Genomic DNA, 18,185 nt, shown 5'->3' with positions numbered 1-18,185 from the left:
ATGTGCCTTCCAAATTGCAGTTCCTCCAACAGCTGGCGGGTATATTAGGATCCATCTTATCAAGACGGGAACATACTACCACCTGTAGAGCAACTAGTAAGTACTAGCTTTAATGCACACGCAGAGAGAGCTAGAAGCCCGCTCGACTGCAAATTTCCTCCCCGTCACCTGCATCTAGGACATCCTCAAAGGTCAGCTTCCCACTTGTGACTTGTGAGGGTCCTTTAGATCAGAGGTAGGGGTCTGCAGTTCGGAATGGAGTATGGAAACAAGGCCCTTGGTGGAAGCTTGTCAGAGGCACATCGATTCATATGTGGTGAGAGGCCTGTTCGTTAATTGTTGTCTAAAAACCGCAAGGAAGTGTCAATATTGCGGGAGCTACTCATCTTTCAATAGTAATTGTATGGTCTTGAATTTATAGCACCATATAAAAATACCTTAAACATATGAAAGTAATGAACAGAAATTGTATGACATGCATTGCAAGAACATATTTCTTAATTTAAAGCCTGTGTTTCAACAGGAGTTTAAGAGCCTAAACAGATGTATACATTGTAATTACCATCAATCTGCGTCAGTCTGTATTTATTATTTTTATTACTGCTTTCTATTTTGACATGGACCTACCTATATGTTTAAAAGGAAAACAAAAGTACATTTTCCACCTGAAAATAATGCCTTGTGTGTGGTATTTACCATCACTGCTTGAAGGTGCATATCGGCGTTAAATTCATAGTAAACTAACTGATTAGGATCTTTTGGCTGAGCATAAATGCCATGTTTGGAGTGCTAGTGATGTCACAGTAACTCAAAATACTGAAATCTAAGCGTATCAGTTTCAATTTGGAAACCACTTCAGCATTTTGCAATGGTATAATTACTGTACTGCAGTACTGTATGAGCAACACCAAACAGTGCGTCTTATCTTTATGATGTTCACTGGTCATTTATTATACAAATGGACCCAAAATCAGCTGCTAAGAAGCTCAAAATAACACCCACCATGTATGTGACTCAGATATATACAGGAAATTAGCTTTAACAACACAGCAACATGTATGAAACAGCTGTACAACAGATTCTGAATAATGAAGATGAGGATGATAACCACAACAACGATGATGATGATGATGATGATGATGACGACAATAATTCTAATACGATGACTGAGGTATATACCTTTAGGAAGCTTGGTCGGGGGAGCATTTCTTGCCCAGGCATACATAATGCTAGATTTATCTGTGCAGGTTCCAGCACCACAGTCCCTGTAGATACAAACACCTTTTCACTATCTGACATTATACCACAAATCATCTTAGCATTACATTATATGACTGGAGACAATAAGCACAATCAAAGGTCAACATTAGTGCCATCTGTAAAAGAAGAGTATTGGTAAAAAAGGAACACACCAGTCTCCAACTGAACAACTGAGGCTGTTGGCACAGGATGGCAGAATGCACAAATAAATTGTCTTCTGATATACATCTCTAATTCATTTATCTACTTGGAACAGTTTCCTGGCTTCCACTTAGAACCCCCACCCTCTTTTAATCAAAGCTGTAATTGTATCAGATACTGGCTAACATGCCATTACCACATACCTGGCAAAGCTTCAAGGTTTGTTTCGTATTTATCTAGAACATCAGTTTTAGTGTAAACTGTGAAGCACTTGGCAAATATACATTATGTATATAATTTATGAATGACATCCTATTATATACAGTACATGCTGTATGACAAAAAAAATTTAATGACAAATATGCTCTGCTGTGGTTAATGATGATGATGAGGATTATTATTACTATATATTTAGAAAAATAACTTCATTTAAGGTGCATACACACTTGCAGAGTAAATAAACAACGTTGTTTACTATATTGGCCAGTGTGTATGTAGCCGCCGATGAGCGATGTGCGGCCTCGCAGGTCACTAACGACATTCGCTGTCAACTTGGACTGTCATCCAAAAACTGCATGCACGGCCCGCCCATGGCGTCACATCACTGAGCAATATGGTCGTCATATCGCTCAGTGTGTACGCACTGCCACCGACTGCCCCAGCAGGGAAGGGAACACACTAGGCGACGTCGCTCATAGAGCACATCACCTAGTGTGTACCCACCTTTAGAGTTGGGAGTAAATCCAGTTAGAAGGTGCAATTTTGTCAAGACCATATTGTGCCTTGGGATAGGGCGGATATTTAAAATATGTGGATAGATATAGTACATACTCGCCTATCAGCATTGTCAGGGAGACTCACTAATTACAGCGGAGCTCTACTGGGGGAACAGTCTGGCCTCTCATATCCGTCCCACTTCTCCAGTGAAGTGCACAGTCTGCTGCAAATCATATTGAATTACATATTTGTGGCCATGTACCTCAATGGCCTAAATCACGACATTTAGCTGGAAGGGGGTTGGGGCACCACACCTCCTATCTTAACCTCCCAAAGCAGACAAATAATGGTTTAGATTTGAGGGGTATGTCCTAGCTCAGTTAACAGTGCAAAAAACCCATAATGCATTTGCATCCCCTTCTATGGCATCCTGGTATACACTGTAAGAATACAAAAGAAAATACAGCTGATCTTCTACTAAAATGCATCAAGATAATAACACATGTTCAGAATTCTGATTTTATAACACAGCAATTAAATATGGAGTTAGAAACACAGGATGCAAGGGATCCGGTCAGGGATCCCGGCTGTCAAATACCAATGCATGAATCCTGACACAGCTGAGAATGTCCGCACTGGAATCCCGAATGGGATCACTATCCTGGCCCTGGTATACAGACACCCATGATCCCAAACGTCCCACTGCCGGCCCGCATGAGAGGTAAGCCACAGGGGGAGTTTAGGTTTAGGCTGTGGTGGGAAGGGTTAGATATAGGCTGCGGGGAGGGGTGGTTACTTTTAGGTGGGAAGGGTTAGGTTTAGGCTGCGGGGAGGGGTGGTTACTTTTAGGCTGCGGGAAGGGGGGGTTAGGTGTAGACACCCCTGGGGAGGGTTAGTGATAGGGTGTGGGGGGTGGAGGGTTAGGTTTAGGCTGCGGGTAGGGGGGGGGGGGTGTTAGGGAAAGGTACTACCAGGGAGGGTCAGGGTTAGGCAGCAGTGGGGGAGGTTTAGGTTTAGACTGCAGAAAAGGAGGGTTAGGGGGCCATTGGGGGAAGGTAAGTCTACTTCTCTTCCCCCTGTTGGGATGTCACAGTTGGTAATCTGACCGCTGGCATTGCGAACCCAACCCGGATGCAGAGCCAGTGCAGTTACAGCGCATTTAGCCTCATTGATATACATGTTACATAAAAAGATGAAAACAGACTTCTAAATAATTTGATCCAACAAAATGGCTGCCCCACTGACCAGGGCTCTTTTAAATGGTACAGTGAGGTAGCTGAAACTACAATAGTGAAATATAAAATATGACATCTACATGATTATGGAAGTGAGCATCTACAAAGTTAATTCCCCTTGAGCGCTGGAACAAATGTGCATTTGGCTTTTAAAATTATGGGGGAGTTTCCCAAATTGCTTCCTCCTATTCCCCTCCCGGCTCGATTTAGAATCCAACTATATTAACTCCCCAGACCTGCTCTCAATATGGGGGCTACAAAAGAAATGCCATCCTCCCCCTTCCCTTAGATTCTTTTTACACATGTGGACTCTACATTCTGTTATATTTACCATTACCTCTCCTATATTTCCTCTTACTCCCATAAGGCTTCCCCTCTCAGCTCTACAATTGAAATCTCCTGTCCAGCCCCTTAATCCTTCAGATATTACCAAATAAGGCACTTTCTAAGCTCCATGCCTCAGGCTCCACTTCTCCTTATCCTCACTTCTTCTGGACAGCTTTGTAGGCACCACTCCATGTCCAAGGGTACTATTTCTCAAGTTTATGGCATCTTCATTGATGCTGCTCTCCCAGATCGTAATCCCCACGAAGCCTCCAGGGAGGAGGACTTCAGCCTCCTACATGACAAGGAGGCTTTGGATGACATGAGACTGTAAGTCCTGCTAAATCCTCCATCTCCACTTGCCTTACAAACTATATTACCGATGGTACTATGCTACAGTTCGGCTCTCTCAAATGCTTCCCTCTGCTGGAGAAACTGTGGCTTTCGAGGTACCCTCACTCATTTTTGGTGGACCTGTCCAGTCCTTGAATCTTTTTGGACCTTGGGTCATATTTTTATTTATTTTTTTAATCATTTTTCTGAAGCTTTGATCCCAATAGAATCGTGGCTATACCTCCTAAGTTATATTCCTCCTGATCTTTGCAAACATTCTGTCAAACTTTTGTATTACATCCTAGTAGCTATTAAAAGTTTGATATGTCGCAACTGGAAGTACTCTCTTCTAACGTCTATCTCTGCCATAAAATCACAAATCTGGCATATGGTGGCGATGGAAAAATGTACCTATTATAAAATCACAAATCTGGCATATGGTGGCGATGGAAAAATGTACCTATTATTTCCATGACAGAGGCCATATGTTCGACAAGTGTGGGCTCCATTGCTCTCCTATGAGGTCTCTTTTGATCCCTGCACTCACTACCTTTGTTTGACCCATGTGAAATTGGGAAGGGAGGTGGAACATTATTATGCAGCTACTAGGAGTATTAACTTTCTCTACTTTTTCTATACATATTTATAAAGGGTCTAGATGAAGCACTCTTCAATGGTCAGTTGAAGCATCTGTGGCGGCAGCCCCACTTCCTCTGGAGGCTGGCCACACCCCTAAGCATGGGACCCTACAACTGCTTGGCCCCCCTTTATACCCCAGTCCGACACTGCACATAGGTATATAAAGATAACATACGCTAAGAAATGTAAGAAACTAAGGGGGACATTTACTAAGCAGTGATAAAAGTGGAGAACTTAGTCAGTGGAGAAGTTGCCCATGGCAACCAATCAGCATTGACGTAACATTTATAATTTGCATACTATAAAATTATACAGAGCAGCTAATTGGTTGCCATGGGCAACTTCTCCACTGGCTCACTTCTCCATTTGAATCACTGCTCTAGGCATCATAACTCTATGGATGTCCATTGCCATGGCCACTGAATCCAGTAGACGGAGCTTTGTCATCGCAATTCGATGGCTAGTTAATCTCTGAAGTTCACTCATACTTATACGAGCTCTGCCCAAGACTCCTCCTTCCTAGTGTCCACAGCAGAACGGGCATCAGCCGTCATTACAAAGAAGCATGTGATGTTGGCAAGCATCCCAATCTTGGAATGGAAAGTAAAAAGAATTTTCATTGAATCAGGACCTTCGAACAATCTCCTAGTAACAAACATAATAAGACAGTATAGTTCACGTATTCAAAACACACAAAGCAAGATCTAGTTACCCACTGAGAGATCCTTAGGTTTGTATGGCAATCAAGTATCAAAGCAGCATGTCCACCTTCTGTTAGTTTTTGAAAGAGAAAGACTCCAAATCAGACTATAAATGTGTGAATAATTTTGAGATTTTGGAATAATTTCTACATGTTAGGTTGAACTGAGCCTTTACCGGTTAGACGTATCAAGTTATTAAGCAGGTCCTACTGTACATACTTTTCCCTTGCCAGTAAACGGACTGTTGAAACTGCCAATCTACTGTTTACTTAGCCCAGCACAAAAACTCTCTGAAGATCTGTTTTCTGTTCAGCATTTATGTAGAAACACAAAACAGTATGCTGGATTTCATTATGCGGTGTATAAACAGTGTGTACTCAAAGACAGGCTAACGCAGATTAAAAATATGACGTGTAAAAGAAGGAGAGCTCGTTACATAGAAAGAGATTTAATATAAATATGTATATGTATGTGTGTGTAAATGTATGTGTGTGTATATGTATGTGTGTGTGTATATATATATATATATATATATATATATATATATATATATACACACACACACAATACGGGCGCTCTTCACACCGTCGTAGGGGGCTATGCCCCCTTCAACCCTGCACGTCTTTGTGTGGTTGAATATATGATTATATGGAGTATTGCCTGCATTCCTACTGTTGTTAGTGGTAAAATATTACGCAATGTAAGGCCAGCGGATGGTGAAGGGGGCGTCGCGTGAACAGCGCCTGCAAGGCACGATGTAGAGAATGTAGCGGGGGGGGGGGGGGGGGGGGGGAGACCGTGGATGGGGGAGAGTGTCTGTAGATGCTGCAGGTGGAGGGGCGGATGGGGAAGGGAGTTGGGAGGTGCTGCGGGTGGGGATGGGTCAGGGGAGTGGGGGCCGGAGGTGCTATGGGTGGGGGTGTCGCGGGTGGGGAAGGGCAGGTGTGGTTTTCTGAGGCGCTGCGGGTGTGGGGGTGCCACGGGTGGGGAAGGGGCGGGTGCGGGGTGCCTCCGGATGAAGGGAGGGTGTGTGTAGATGCTGCGGGTGGAGGGCGGGCAGATGGGGAGGGGTGCGGATGGGGGAGTTGCGGGGGTTGCTGCGGATGGGGGAGGGTGTCTGTAGATGCTATGGGTGGAGGGGGTGGATGGGGGGCGCAGATGGGTGAGGGGGGTTGGGAGGTGCTGAGGGTGGGGGCGTGGGGGCAGTGGATGGGGGAGGGGGTGCGGGCAGGAACAGGGCTGTTGGGGATGAGGGGTTCTGAAGGAGCTGCGGGTAGGGAAGGGCCTGGTTGTGGGGGTTGGGTGGATGGTTGAGGGGGCCCAGAGGTGCTGTGGGTGGTGGAGGGGGGGGGGGGGCGTGGATGCCACAGGTGTGGGTGGGGGGTGGCGTGGCGTGGGTGGGGTAGGGGGTCGGGAGGTATTGTGTGTAGGGGAGGAGAATGGGAGAGAGGCAGGTGCGATTGTGTGGCGGATAGGGTCAGGAGTGGTGGAGGGGGTGTTGCGGATGTTGCAGCGGGTGGGGGACGGGGTCTGAGGGCTGTAGGGGAGGGGCGGTTGTGGGGGTTCCGAGGGTGGGGGAGGAGTGGGTGGCACGGGTGGGGAAGGGAGGGGTGCGGGGTTTGCTGTTGTGTGGGGGAGGGTGTCTGTAGATGCTACGGGTGGAAGGGGGTTGATGGGGGGGCCCAGATGGGTGAAGGGGTTGGGAGGTGCCGTGTGGGGGGGGGAGAAGCATGGGTGGTGCGGGTGGAAGAGAGGCAGGTGGGTTGGTTTGGCAGATGGGGGAGGGGGTATGGAAGTGCCGCGGGTGGTGGAGGCGCAGTTGTGGGGGACGGGGTCCTATACACACAGCAAGATACTGGTCTGTACAGCATGGACATATACAGACACAGTGACTGCACTCCTGTCCGCACTCACCACTTCCCATGGCCTGTCACTTCCCCACACAGCTGCAGTATGCTGGACACCGCCGGCACCTCCTCCTCCGCTCCTCGGTGTCGTTATCCACAGAAGGCCCTGAGAGAGTCACCTCCTCACACAGCAGCAGCACGTTCGGGTCGGCGGGCGCAGACTCTTCTGCTCCCCGACGCCTCCGTCAGGTGGACAGTGGACCGGCATCCCCCGAGGCCATCCCTTCCCCACACAGCTGCACCGTGCTGTGGTCCCCTGCCGGAGCCTCCTCCGATCCCAGTCCAGTAAAAAGGTAGTTCAGTGGGAGCGTGGCGGCTTCCAGTGGCAGGCGCCCATAGGCAGCTGCCTAATGCTGGCGCCGGCCCTGACACTGAGCAGTCCCCCAGGCAGCATGGCGCCTGGAGAGCTGCTGGGAGGGGAGCGACTTTATCTGGATCTGGGGGCAGGAGTAGCGTGAGGCTGGGGGCCGGCACACAGACAGGTGCGGGTGACGGGGATGTGGAAGTGGAGTGGGTTGCGCCGTTGTGGTGACGGCATCTGGCGGTACAGTGTGGGCCGGGTGTATGAGAGAGGTTGTGGGGCGGGCGGCAGCGGTCTGTGCGGCTGTGGTGCGTGCGGCATGTTGCTGTTACTGTATGTCCGCAGCTGCAAGGTGACGCAGAGACGCGGGCGTAAGGGAGGGGAAGCAGAGACGCGGTGCGGCAGGGAGGGGTCGCAGAGAGGCGGGAAGGCTGGGAGGGGACGCAGAGAGGCGGGGCGGCAGGGAGGGGACGCAGAGAGGCGGGGCGCCAGGGAGGGGACGCAGAGACGCGGGGCGCCAGGGAGGGGACGCAGACGCGGGGGGCGGCAGGGAGGGGACGCAGACGCGGGGGGCGGCAGGGAGGGGACGCAGAGAGGCGGGGCGGCAGGGAGGGGACGCAGAGAGGCGGGGCGGCAGGGAGGGGACGCAGAGACGCGGGGCGCCAGGGAGGGGACGCAGAGATGCGGGGCGCCAGGGAGGGGACGCAGACGCGGGGGGCGGCAGGGAGGGGACGCAGAGAGGCAGGGAGGGGACGCAGAGATGCGGGGCGGCAGGGAGAGGACACAGACGCGGGGGTCGACAGGGAGGGGACGCAGAGAGGCACGGAGGGGACGCAGAGAGGCAGGCGGCAGGGAGAGGATGCAGAGACGTGGGGGGGTGGCAGGGAGGGGACGTAGAGACGCTAGGCGGCAGGGAGGGGACGGCATGGAATGGACACAGATGCAGGGGGCGGCAGGGAGGGGACGCAGAGACGCGGGGGTGGCAGGGAGGGGGCGCAGAGACGCAGGGCGGCGGCGCAGAGACGCGGGGGGCAGGGAGGGGACGCAGAGACTCGGGGGGTGGCAGGGAGGGGACGCAGAGACGCGGGGGTGGCAGGGAGGGGACGCAGAGACGCGGGGGGCGGAAGGGAGGGGACGCAGAGACGCGGGGGTGGAAGGGAGGGGACGCAGAGACACGGTGCTGCCTGTGCACTCTCTCTCACCTGTGAAGTTGGTGCAGCGTCCCCAGTACCAGGCGTGCTGTCCCCCGTCTCTTGCCTGTGAAGCCGGCAGGCCAGTCCCTGGGTGTGCAGTCCGGGTCTCTGAGGATGGTGGGAGGCAGCGTTGTCTTAGGTGTGCGGAAGAGGCGGCGGGTGTCTGTACGCGGCGCAGGGAGGCCTATGAAGCCGTTTCCTGCGCCACCCGTCCCTCCTGATGTGTATTGCCGCCATACACATTAGGAGGGACGGGTGGCGCAGGAGACAGCCGGGGAGGCAGCAGTCAGGCGCGGGTGATGCTGCGCCGTAACTGGCGGGACAGTGGGTCCCAGGTGCGGCTGCAGTGCGGGAGCTGGCGCTGGGGGAGTGCGGAGGGCGAGAGGGATGGTGCGGGCTGCGGCTGTCTGGTTGGCCGTGGTGCGGCCGGCGGGTCCCGGCCACCGTGTCCGTGCCGGCTGTGAGAGTGTGGGAGATGCTGGGCTTGTGCGGCGGATGGGATAGGTGCTATGGGGTTAGCGGGTGTGTGTGCTGGTCCGTTATGCGTCGGGTCTGGGGGTGTCAGGGCCGTCAGTGACTGCATGTGGGAGCTGGTGGAAGGTGGTTTGGGGGTGTGTGGTGCGGGTGGCATTGGGGTGTAGGTGGCAAGGGAGGGGTGCATGGTTACCTGGCACTGTGGTGGATCCATCCCCTGGTGGCTTCTGTGTGGGGATGGTGTCCGGATTCTGTGGCTGCTGCTCCCGTTCTGTTAGTGGTGTGCTGGGACAGGGCAGGAGCTGCTAACTGCAGCCAGCCCTGTGACTCCACCCAGCGTTAGAGGGCCAGGCACAGAATCACAAGGCAAATATACAGGATATATATATATATATATATATATATATATATATTCCCAAGTGCGCTATATAGGAACGTCTTTACGGTAATTCTTCCAATGTTGTTTCCATAGGTGTAAGTTGGATATTGGAGAAAGTTTGTGACCGGGAACCTGTAACGGACACCCCTCACCAAATGGTCACCCAAACAAGAGGCCGTAAAGACGTTCCTATATAGCGCACTTGGGAATTTTATTTGTATCTTGTATTCTTTAGAGATCTTTCAACAGAGATCTCCCCTGTTGTGCTGCTTTGAGTTTGGCGCAAGATAAGGGTACTATTGTGTATGTATATATATATATATATATACATACATACACATACACACATACATACAGTATATACATACATATATACATACATGCACACAATAAAGGAGGGCACTCACCAATTTTTTAAGAGAGGCTTAGTAGGTCATTTATTCATAGGTCAGGTCGACGTTTAGATTAGCAACATGATCTTTTTCTTTTTCAAGACATAATCATCATAAAGAGTTGAGAAATAACCCCAAAGCAGCCTGCTGCAACTCTTTATGATGATTATGTCTTGAAAAAGATCATGTTGCTGATCAAAACGTCGACCTGACCTGTGATTGTCTACTATGAATAAATGACCTACTAAGCTTCTCTTATAAGTCCAAATAGGGTGTATGTTAATGTTACGGCGTAAGGTAGAAGCCCGACCTTGCTTCTCAATGGAAACCGATGTATGATATTTATGTTGATGATCTTCCAAACACTATTAATATGTGAGGAGTAGACGCAATGGCAAGAAAAATTTAGAAAAATAACGAAATAAAGGAGAGCAAAATAACTAAAACTAGGTCACTAGAATTGGATTTAATAAAAATAATAATAATTTTATTGAAAATATCAACAGAGACATGTACCTACATCCGGGGCAAACGCCTTCGACTTCATGTCTTAAACAAATTCAATTTAAAAGCTGTCGAACGCAACATTGTAGGAGGTATAATTACTTAAAGTGGATTTATAGCAGAGGAAACCAATTAGATTCTAGCTATTATATTCTAGAAGGTGTTAGATAAATGATAAGTAGAATCTGATTGTTTGCTATAGACAACATCTCCACTTCTATAAAGCTGCACTTTTGTAAATTATCCTTAAGTGTCTATGGGCTCATTAGAGACAATGGTTTTCATTTTCAAACCCCATTTTAGTACATATTACTAGTGTTAAACATACTACTGTAACACACAATGGGTATGAGGCCTTATGTGCCTGAGAGGTACAGATGTGTCCACTTACATCTAGTCTTCCTGCACTGGCTTTTTCCATTAAATTGCGTTATATTCGCAAAATGATGTGAATTAGACGCACAGTATGCTTATGCTGATTAAAATGATAAGCGGCATGCCTATATTCTGTGTGCGCGCGTGGCTGTATCTGCATACAAAATGCTACATTAGTGTTTTCTAGAAAACACTGTAATGTAGCATTCCGTATGCAGTTACAGCCGCAGACACACAGAGAAAATAGGCATGCTGCATGTCATTTTAATCAGCATAAGCTGCTTGTGTGTCCTATTCGCATAGCAATACAAATAAGACGCATTTTGAGAAAATGCCAAACACTAACGGAGTTGTGCGGGACCTTTCCGCTCACTCACGCCAGGAAGCTCCCACTGCGTGGCATATTGAGGCAATTTGTATGAGGACACATCTGTAAGTTAAGACATTTTTGTATTGCACATTCCATCAACCTCTATTCACAGACTATTAAACGTGTAATCAGACGGCATGAGCTGGCAAATCCGGCTATTGTGCTATTTGTTATAATACACGTTGTGCTTGTGAGTGTCAGTGTTGTGCTCTGCTCTCAATATAAGTCATTGGTTTCAGTCACTTTGGTGTACTGGTGCCAGTATACAGATACACTGCGAATGACGGAACTCTTTGTCACACTGACTGAGCAGGGATACGGTAATTAGGTCGACCACTATTGGTCGACATGCACTAGGTTGATATTGTCACTAGGTCGACATGAACAAAGTCAACATGAGTTTTTTACATTTTTACTTTTTTTAACTTTTTCATACTTTACGATCCACGTGGACTACGATTGGGAATAGTAACCTGTGCCGAGCGCAAGGAGGCACCTTTCCCGAAGCGTGAGCCATGGGCGGGGACACATTGCACTAATTGGGGTTCCCCATCACTTTACGAAGAAAAGTGCACAAAAAAAAACAACTTAAAAAAAAAAAACTAAAAACAAAACCTCATGCCGACCTTTTTCCATGTCAACATTGTTCATGTCCACCTAATGACTGTGGACCTAAGTGTGGTCGACCTAATGACCCATAACCGACTGAGCACAACAAACCACTTTAGACTTTGCGGAGCTTCATGTGCCAGGGCTGCATCTGAGTCAGGAAGTTAGATTTATTTATTTTAAATTTTGCCCTGCCCATAATCCTAAATTTGTTAGACACCAGCCTTCGGGTGTGTACACACGGTGAGATCCTTGCTATGTACGATTTTCACTTGCAATTTCCCTTGAACTCCCCGGAGCCCAGCAACACCGATTTTGACTAACTTTTCTTGAGTTATGGACTATGTGTACTTCCGATTTTGGCTTATGTGAGATTTTGGCTTATGTGAGATGTCATTGACATGTGAGATGAACTAGATAGTACACCGATCTAGCAAGGATTGACTTGCCTGCACAGTCTATCTTTTCTTGCGATACCGACCTGGCGGGGCCGTGCATCGGGATCAAATCAGGATCGCAAGGTGCGATCTGCACTAACGTTTCTTGCGATTTTGACTATATAGTCAAAATTGGAAAAAAATATCTCACCGTGTGTAGACACCCTTATAGTAAAGATCTGAAAAGAAAGAGGACTCATGGGCGAATGATCCTTCCTTCACATGTTATCTTTTTTTAATTCGTATACAGAAAGAAAAAAGAAGAAAAAAAAGAGCAGAGCAAAATTATTAGTGAAATCTGCAAACCGCAGCTGTCAGGACTGTAGATGAAAATGCCATGTCTGTTGTTGCCATTATCTCTTACAAATTACCTCCTCTCGGCTCATGCTCCGCACAACACCGCTGTTCTGCAGTTTTGGGAAAGTCAATGCCACAGACAACTGACATTTTAAATAGAAAACAGAACTAATTTCACTAATAACACGAGAGTGAATAAGCTCTGATGGAATATACAGACATGATAATTGGTTATGCAGAACAGGCCAACATAAGTGGAACTTTAACCCAGTGAAGGGTAGGGTTTATTTATAAATTGTTTTACTGTAAACCATCAATAACACATATACACAACACTGCAAACAGTGATTGGTGCAATATACATAATAATAACAACAACAACAATATACTGTACATAAAGGCGTTCTCACTGTTTATTTCATGCATGCAATATTGCTTTCTTGCATGAGGGAAAATGAATGGTCACCTTTAGAATCTAGCGGAACAGCGACCCAATGAATTATGTGCAACACATAACATAAATTTCACATACACATACAGTGCATCCGGAAAGTATTCACAGCGCTTCACTTTTTCCACATTTTGTTATGTTACAGCCTTATTCCAAACTGGAATAAAATAATTTTTTCCCCTCAAAATTCTACACACAATGGGGGTCATTCCGAATTGTTCGCACGCAAGCTGCTTTTAGCAGCTTTACACACGCTAAGCCGCCGCCTACTGGGAGTGAATCTTAGCTTCTTAAAATTGCGAACGAAAGATTCTCTAAATTGCTACCACACACCTCTTAGCAGTTTCTGAGTAGCTCCAGACTTACTCGGCATCTGCGATCAGTTCAGTGCTTGTCGTTCCTGGTTTGACGTCACAAACACACCCAGCGTTCGCCCAGACACTCCTCCGTTTCTCCAGCCACTCCCGCGTTTTTCCCAGAAACGGTAGCGTTTTTTCGCACACACCCATAAAACGGCCTGTTTCCGCCCAGAAACACCCATTTCCTGTCAATCACATTACGATCACCAGAACGAAGAAAAAACCTCGTAATGCCGTGAGTAAAATACCTAACTGCATAGCAAATTTACTTGGCGCAGTCGCACTGCGGACATTGCGCATGCGCATTAGCGACTAATCGCTCCGTTGCGAAAAAAAAATACCGAGCGAACAACTCGGAATGACCCCCAATACCCCATAATGACAATGTGAAAAAAGTGTTTTTGAGATTTTTGCATATACTTTCCTGATGCACTGTATAGCCACCCTCATCCAGGCTGCGGCTATTCACACCCGCAAGTAGTTTGCTATTGGTAGCGTGGAGGTACACAGGCACGTGCATATATTTGCATCAACTGCCCATACACATTGCGATGTTTAGTCGCAGGTGCTTGGTGCACCTAGGGCAGTTTAGCACACATCACTATAGACAATACAATAGAATATAACAATGCAGTGTAGCTAGACCACTATTCGGGTGTGGAATGAGATGTCGGCAGTCCTACTGTCAACATTCATCATGTAGTCACTTCCTGGTCCTGGCAGTCATGTGGCTGTCACTTCCAGTGATGTCACATGATGGAGTGAAGTTCTAGCGAGCATACCCACAACTCTAACCCTCCCTCTAGTGCTTATCCCTAACCCCCCCCCACCACCCCTCAGTTTACCTAACCCTAACCCCCTCCGCCACCTAACCCTAAACCCACCCCCAGTCACCTAACTCTAACCGCCCTTCAATCACCTAACCCTAGTGCCTAACCCTAACCTCCCTTCAGTCACCTAACCCTAGTGCCTAACCCCCAGTTACCTTACCTAGTGCCTAACACTAGCCCACCCCCTCAGTCAACTAACCCTAGCCCTCCTGTCGACATACCGACGAGGTTAAAATCTCACATGTCAACATGTTGTCTGTCAACATTTTTTTTTAACAACGGTTGACATTTATGTGTCAATACTGTTTTTGGGAGCACTCAGTGGCAGGAGCTTTCATCTGTTTGTGCCAATGGGTTCAACTTCCACAGATGGATATTATTTTTGCTCTCCTGGGCCAGTTTAAGACCTCACTCAGCTACCCCCCAACACACACACAGTGCTTGCCCCCACAGATCTCCCTCTCATACAGCCTTGCCTACCTCCTTACTCCCTGCCCGCCACCCCAAATCAGGCAGATCTCCCCTCCTCACAGGACATTGTTAATTGTGGGTTCAATTGGATATTGTGGAACCCACTTGCCATCTGTACATTCCACCAGATTTCACAAGGATTACCTTTTAGTCATTTTAGGGACCAGCAATGTTATTTAAGCAGAATTCATTCACAGATTTTTCCTGTCTTATTTTGTTTTGTAACTAATGCCCTAACTTGATGGTTATATTGCTGTACATTTAGATTGAATCAATCTATATATAGTTGTGCTCATAAGTTTACATACCCTAGCAGAATTTGTGATTTTCTGGCCATTTGTCAGAGAATATGAATGATAACTCACAAACTTTTCTTTCACTCATGGTTAGTGGTTGGGTGAAGCCATTTATTGTCAAACAACTGTGTTTACTCTTTTTAAATCATAATGACAACAGAAACTACCCAAATGACCCTGATCAAAAGTTTACATACCCCAGTTCTTAATACCGTGTATTGCCCCCTTTAACATCAATGACAGCTTGAAGTCTTTTGTGGTAGTTGTGGATGAGGCTATTTATTTTCTCAGATGGTAAAGCTGCCCATTCTTCATGGCAAAAAGCCTCCAGCTCCTGTAAATTCTTGGGCTGTCTTGCATGAACTGCACTTTTGAGATCTCCCCAGAGTGGCTCAATGATATTGAGGTCAGGAGACTGAGATGGCCACTCCAGAACCTTCACTTTATTCTGCTGCAGCCAATGACAGGTCGACTTGGCCTTGTGTTTTGGATCATTGTCATGTTGGAACGTCCAAGTACGTCCCATGCGCAGCTTCCGGGAGTGCAAATTTTCCTCCAGTATTTTCTGATAACATGCTGCATTCATCTTGCCATCAATTTTGACCAAGTTTCCAGTGCCTTTGTAGCTCACCCATTCCCAAAACATCAGCGATCCGCCTCCGTGTTTCACAGTAGAAATTGTGTACCTTTCATCATAGGCCTTGTTGACTCCTCTCCAAATGTAACGTTTATGGTTGTGGCCAAAAAGTTACATTTTGGTCTCATCACTCCAAATTACTTTGTTCCAGAAGTTTTGAGGCTGGCCTCTGTGCTGTTTGGAGTATTGTAAGCGGGATGCTTTGTGGCATTTGCGTAGTAATAGCTTTCTTCTGGCGAATCGACCATGCAGCCCATTTTTCTTCAAATGTCTCCTTATTGTGCATCTTGAAACAACCACACCACTTTTTTGAGAGAGTCCTGTATTTCAGTTGAAGTTATTTGTGGATTTTTGTTTGCATCCCGAACAATTTTCCTGGCAGTTGTGGCTGAAATTTTTGTTGGTCTACCTGACCGTGATTTGGTTTCCACAGAATCCCTCATTTTCCACTTCTTAATTAGAGTTTGAACACTGCTGATTGGCATTCTCAATTGCTTGGATATCTTTTTATATCCTTTTCCTGTTTTATACAGTTCAATTACCTTTTCCCGCAGATCCTTTGACAATTCTTTTGCTTTCCCCATGACTCAGAATCCAAACATGTCAGTGCAGCACTGGATGAAAGATGCAAGGGTCTTTCAGGAGTCCAGAAACTCACTGACCTTTTACACACACACTGATTACAAGCAAACAGATCACAGGTGAGGATGGTTACCTTTAGTAGCCATTCAAAACCGTTTGTGTCAACTTGTGTGCATGTTATCAGACCAAAATCTCCAGGGTATGTAAACTTTTGATCAGGGTCATTTGGGTAGTTTCTGCTGTCATGATTTAAAAAGAGTAAACACAGTTGTTTGACAATAAATGGCATCACCCAACCACTAACCATGAGTGAAAGAAAAGTTTGTGAGTCATGATTCATATTCTCTGACAAATAGCCAGAAAATCACAAATTCTGCTAGGGTATGTAAACTTATGAGCACAACTGTACATGCTAATACTCTTAATTAAAGATTAAGGTATATACCTGTACATTTGGTTATTAGCTAGACGTGGTTACAGTCAGATTTTTTTTACATGTCAGAGTGCAGGAAGGGAGCAGACAAATATGCTCTAAGATAAATATTTGGAATAATCTCAATATGCATTTTCTAGCGCTTTCTTTATTCGTTCAGATTTAAAAGAGAGGGACCAAAACCTGGGTCAATGTGATATTATTTTAAAAGAAGAAAGAATTGCTGCTTCTAAAAAAAACATCCAATTATGCCAAGGAAATAGAAAAGGACAAGGCCCGGTCACAAACAGCACTAAACGGATTGAAAAAATCTGAACAGAAATGTCACTTGTATTACGGAGGTTAAACAGGAATAATCTCTCGGGGAAGCAAGTAAGCATTAGAATGCATCTGAGTTTCTATCATCTGCATAGTGCGTAGCAGAGTCCATGACTTCATTTACAGGTATACGTCACTGGTTTACACACACAATTAATAAAGCCATATAGGCATAACCCAATTAAGAGATGTGATAATGCCAGAAAGGAAGATAGAGACAAAGTATTACTAATGCATTAACCTTTTAGTGGGTTACATTTGTCTTCCGTAAATACTACTCATTTGCATATGGGTCATACATATTAAAACCCTCATTCAAAATGTCAATAAATAATGCATATCATGGTTACATTATTTGCTACTCTTCAATTTATTCAGCGCAGAGAATGTATGAGAAAAAATACATTACACAAGAATATAAACAGAAACCGTAATGAAGGCATAGAAGGTGATTTACTAAGTGCTGGCACGGTGTTACTGCCTGCCGAGACACACATTCATCATTACTTGCAGCGCATTGCTATGAGCGTATTTGTATCCACCCATTGCAATGGATACAGCCAAACACATCACTCTCACAAGAGCAAACACTTACACACAAAAGGCATTAAGGCAACCGTATACCACTATAAAAAAAAATGTACTTCTTCTTAAAACATGGTGAAGAATATTAGCAGACAGAGCAGACACAGCAAAAATGAACGGAAACCAGAAATGTATCAAGGTTTTCGGTTTCAAAATTCTGTGCTGTCCACAGGTCGCTATTCCTTAAGCTGTAAAAAAAAAAAAATGCTGGAGGTGTGTAGTTTAACAGCTGGAGAGATGGCAGTTCCCGAAGCATCTATAGCTGGACCCAGAGGCTAATGGGATCATTTTATACATTTACTAGATCATCATACAGTACACGTACTAAATATACTCCCACACAGTTTAATCCTTATAATTGTGCCTTATAATTGTTTGTTCGACTGGACTTCTAACCAATCTGATCATACATCTTGGTGGAGGGCAAATTGGTTAACCAATTCTGGGGTAACAGAAGATGACAGGAAACACTGGCTAATATAAGGGGATATGCTTGATGACAATAACCAACATACTGGATGATGATCCTATTAAGGATGGGAACAAGATATGCAAAGCATACCATCACCTCCATCATATCACTTTTTCACAGGACAGTCCTGGTTAGACATGGGTAAAAGGGAAGTAGCTTCTCA

General features: G+C 46.3%; 1 protein-coding gene across 6 annotated transcripts in view; it reads right to left on the bottom strand.

Annotated features, from left to right (window-relative positions):
* PAM (peptidylglycine alpha-amidating monooxygenase) overlaps nucleotides 1-18,185 on the bottom strand; it is a 265,389-nt gene that overhangs the window by 161,230 nt on the left and 85,974 nt on the right. For all 6 annotated transcript variants that reach the window (XM_063964075.1, XM_063964076.1, XM_063964074.1 and 3 more), the window contains one exon: nucleotides 1,180-1,265. In XM_063964075.1, coding sequence (XP_063820145.1) covers nucleotides 1,180-1,265 — 86 coding nt within the window. The remainder of the gene's footprint in view (nucleotides 1-1,179; nucleotides 1,266-18,185) is intronic.

This window comes from Pseudophryne corroboree, chromosome 1, assembly GCF_028390025.1.
Source record: "Pseudophryne corroboree isolate aPseCor3 chromosome 1, aPseCor3.hap2, whole genome shotgun sequence".
Classification (NCBI taxonomy): Eukaryota; Metazoa; Chordata; class Amphibia; order Anura; family Myobatrachidae; genus Pseudophryne; species Pseudophryne corroboree.
Note: the sequence above shows the minus strand (reverse complement) of the source record. Positions and strands in the feature narration are given on the sequence as shown.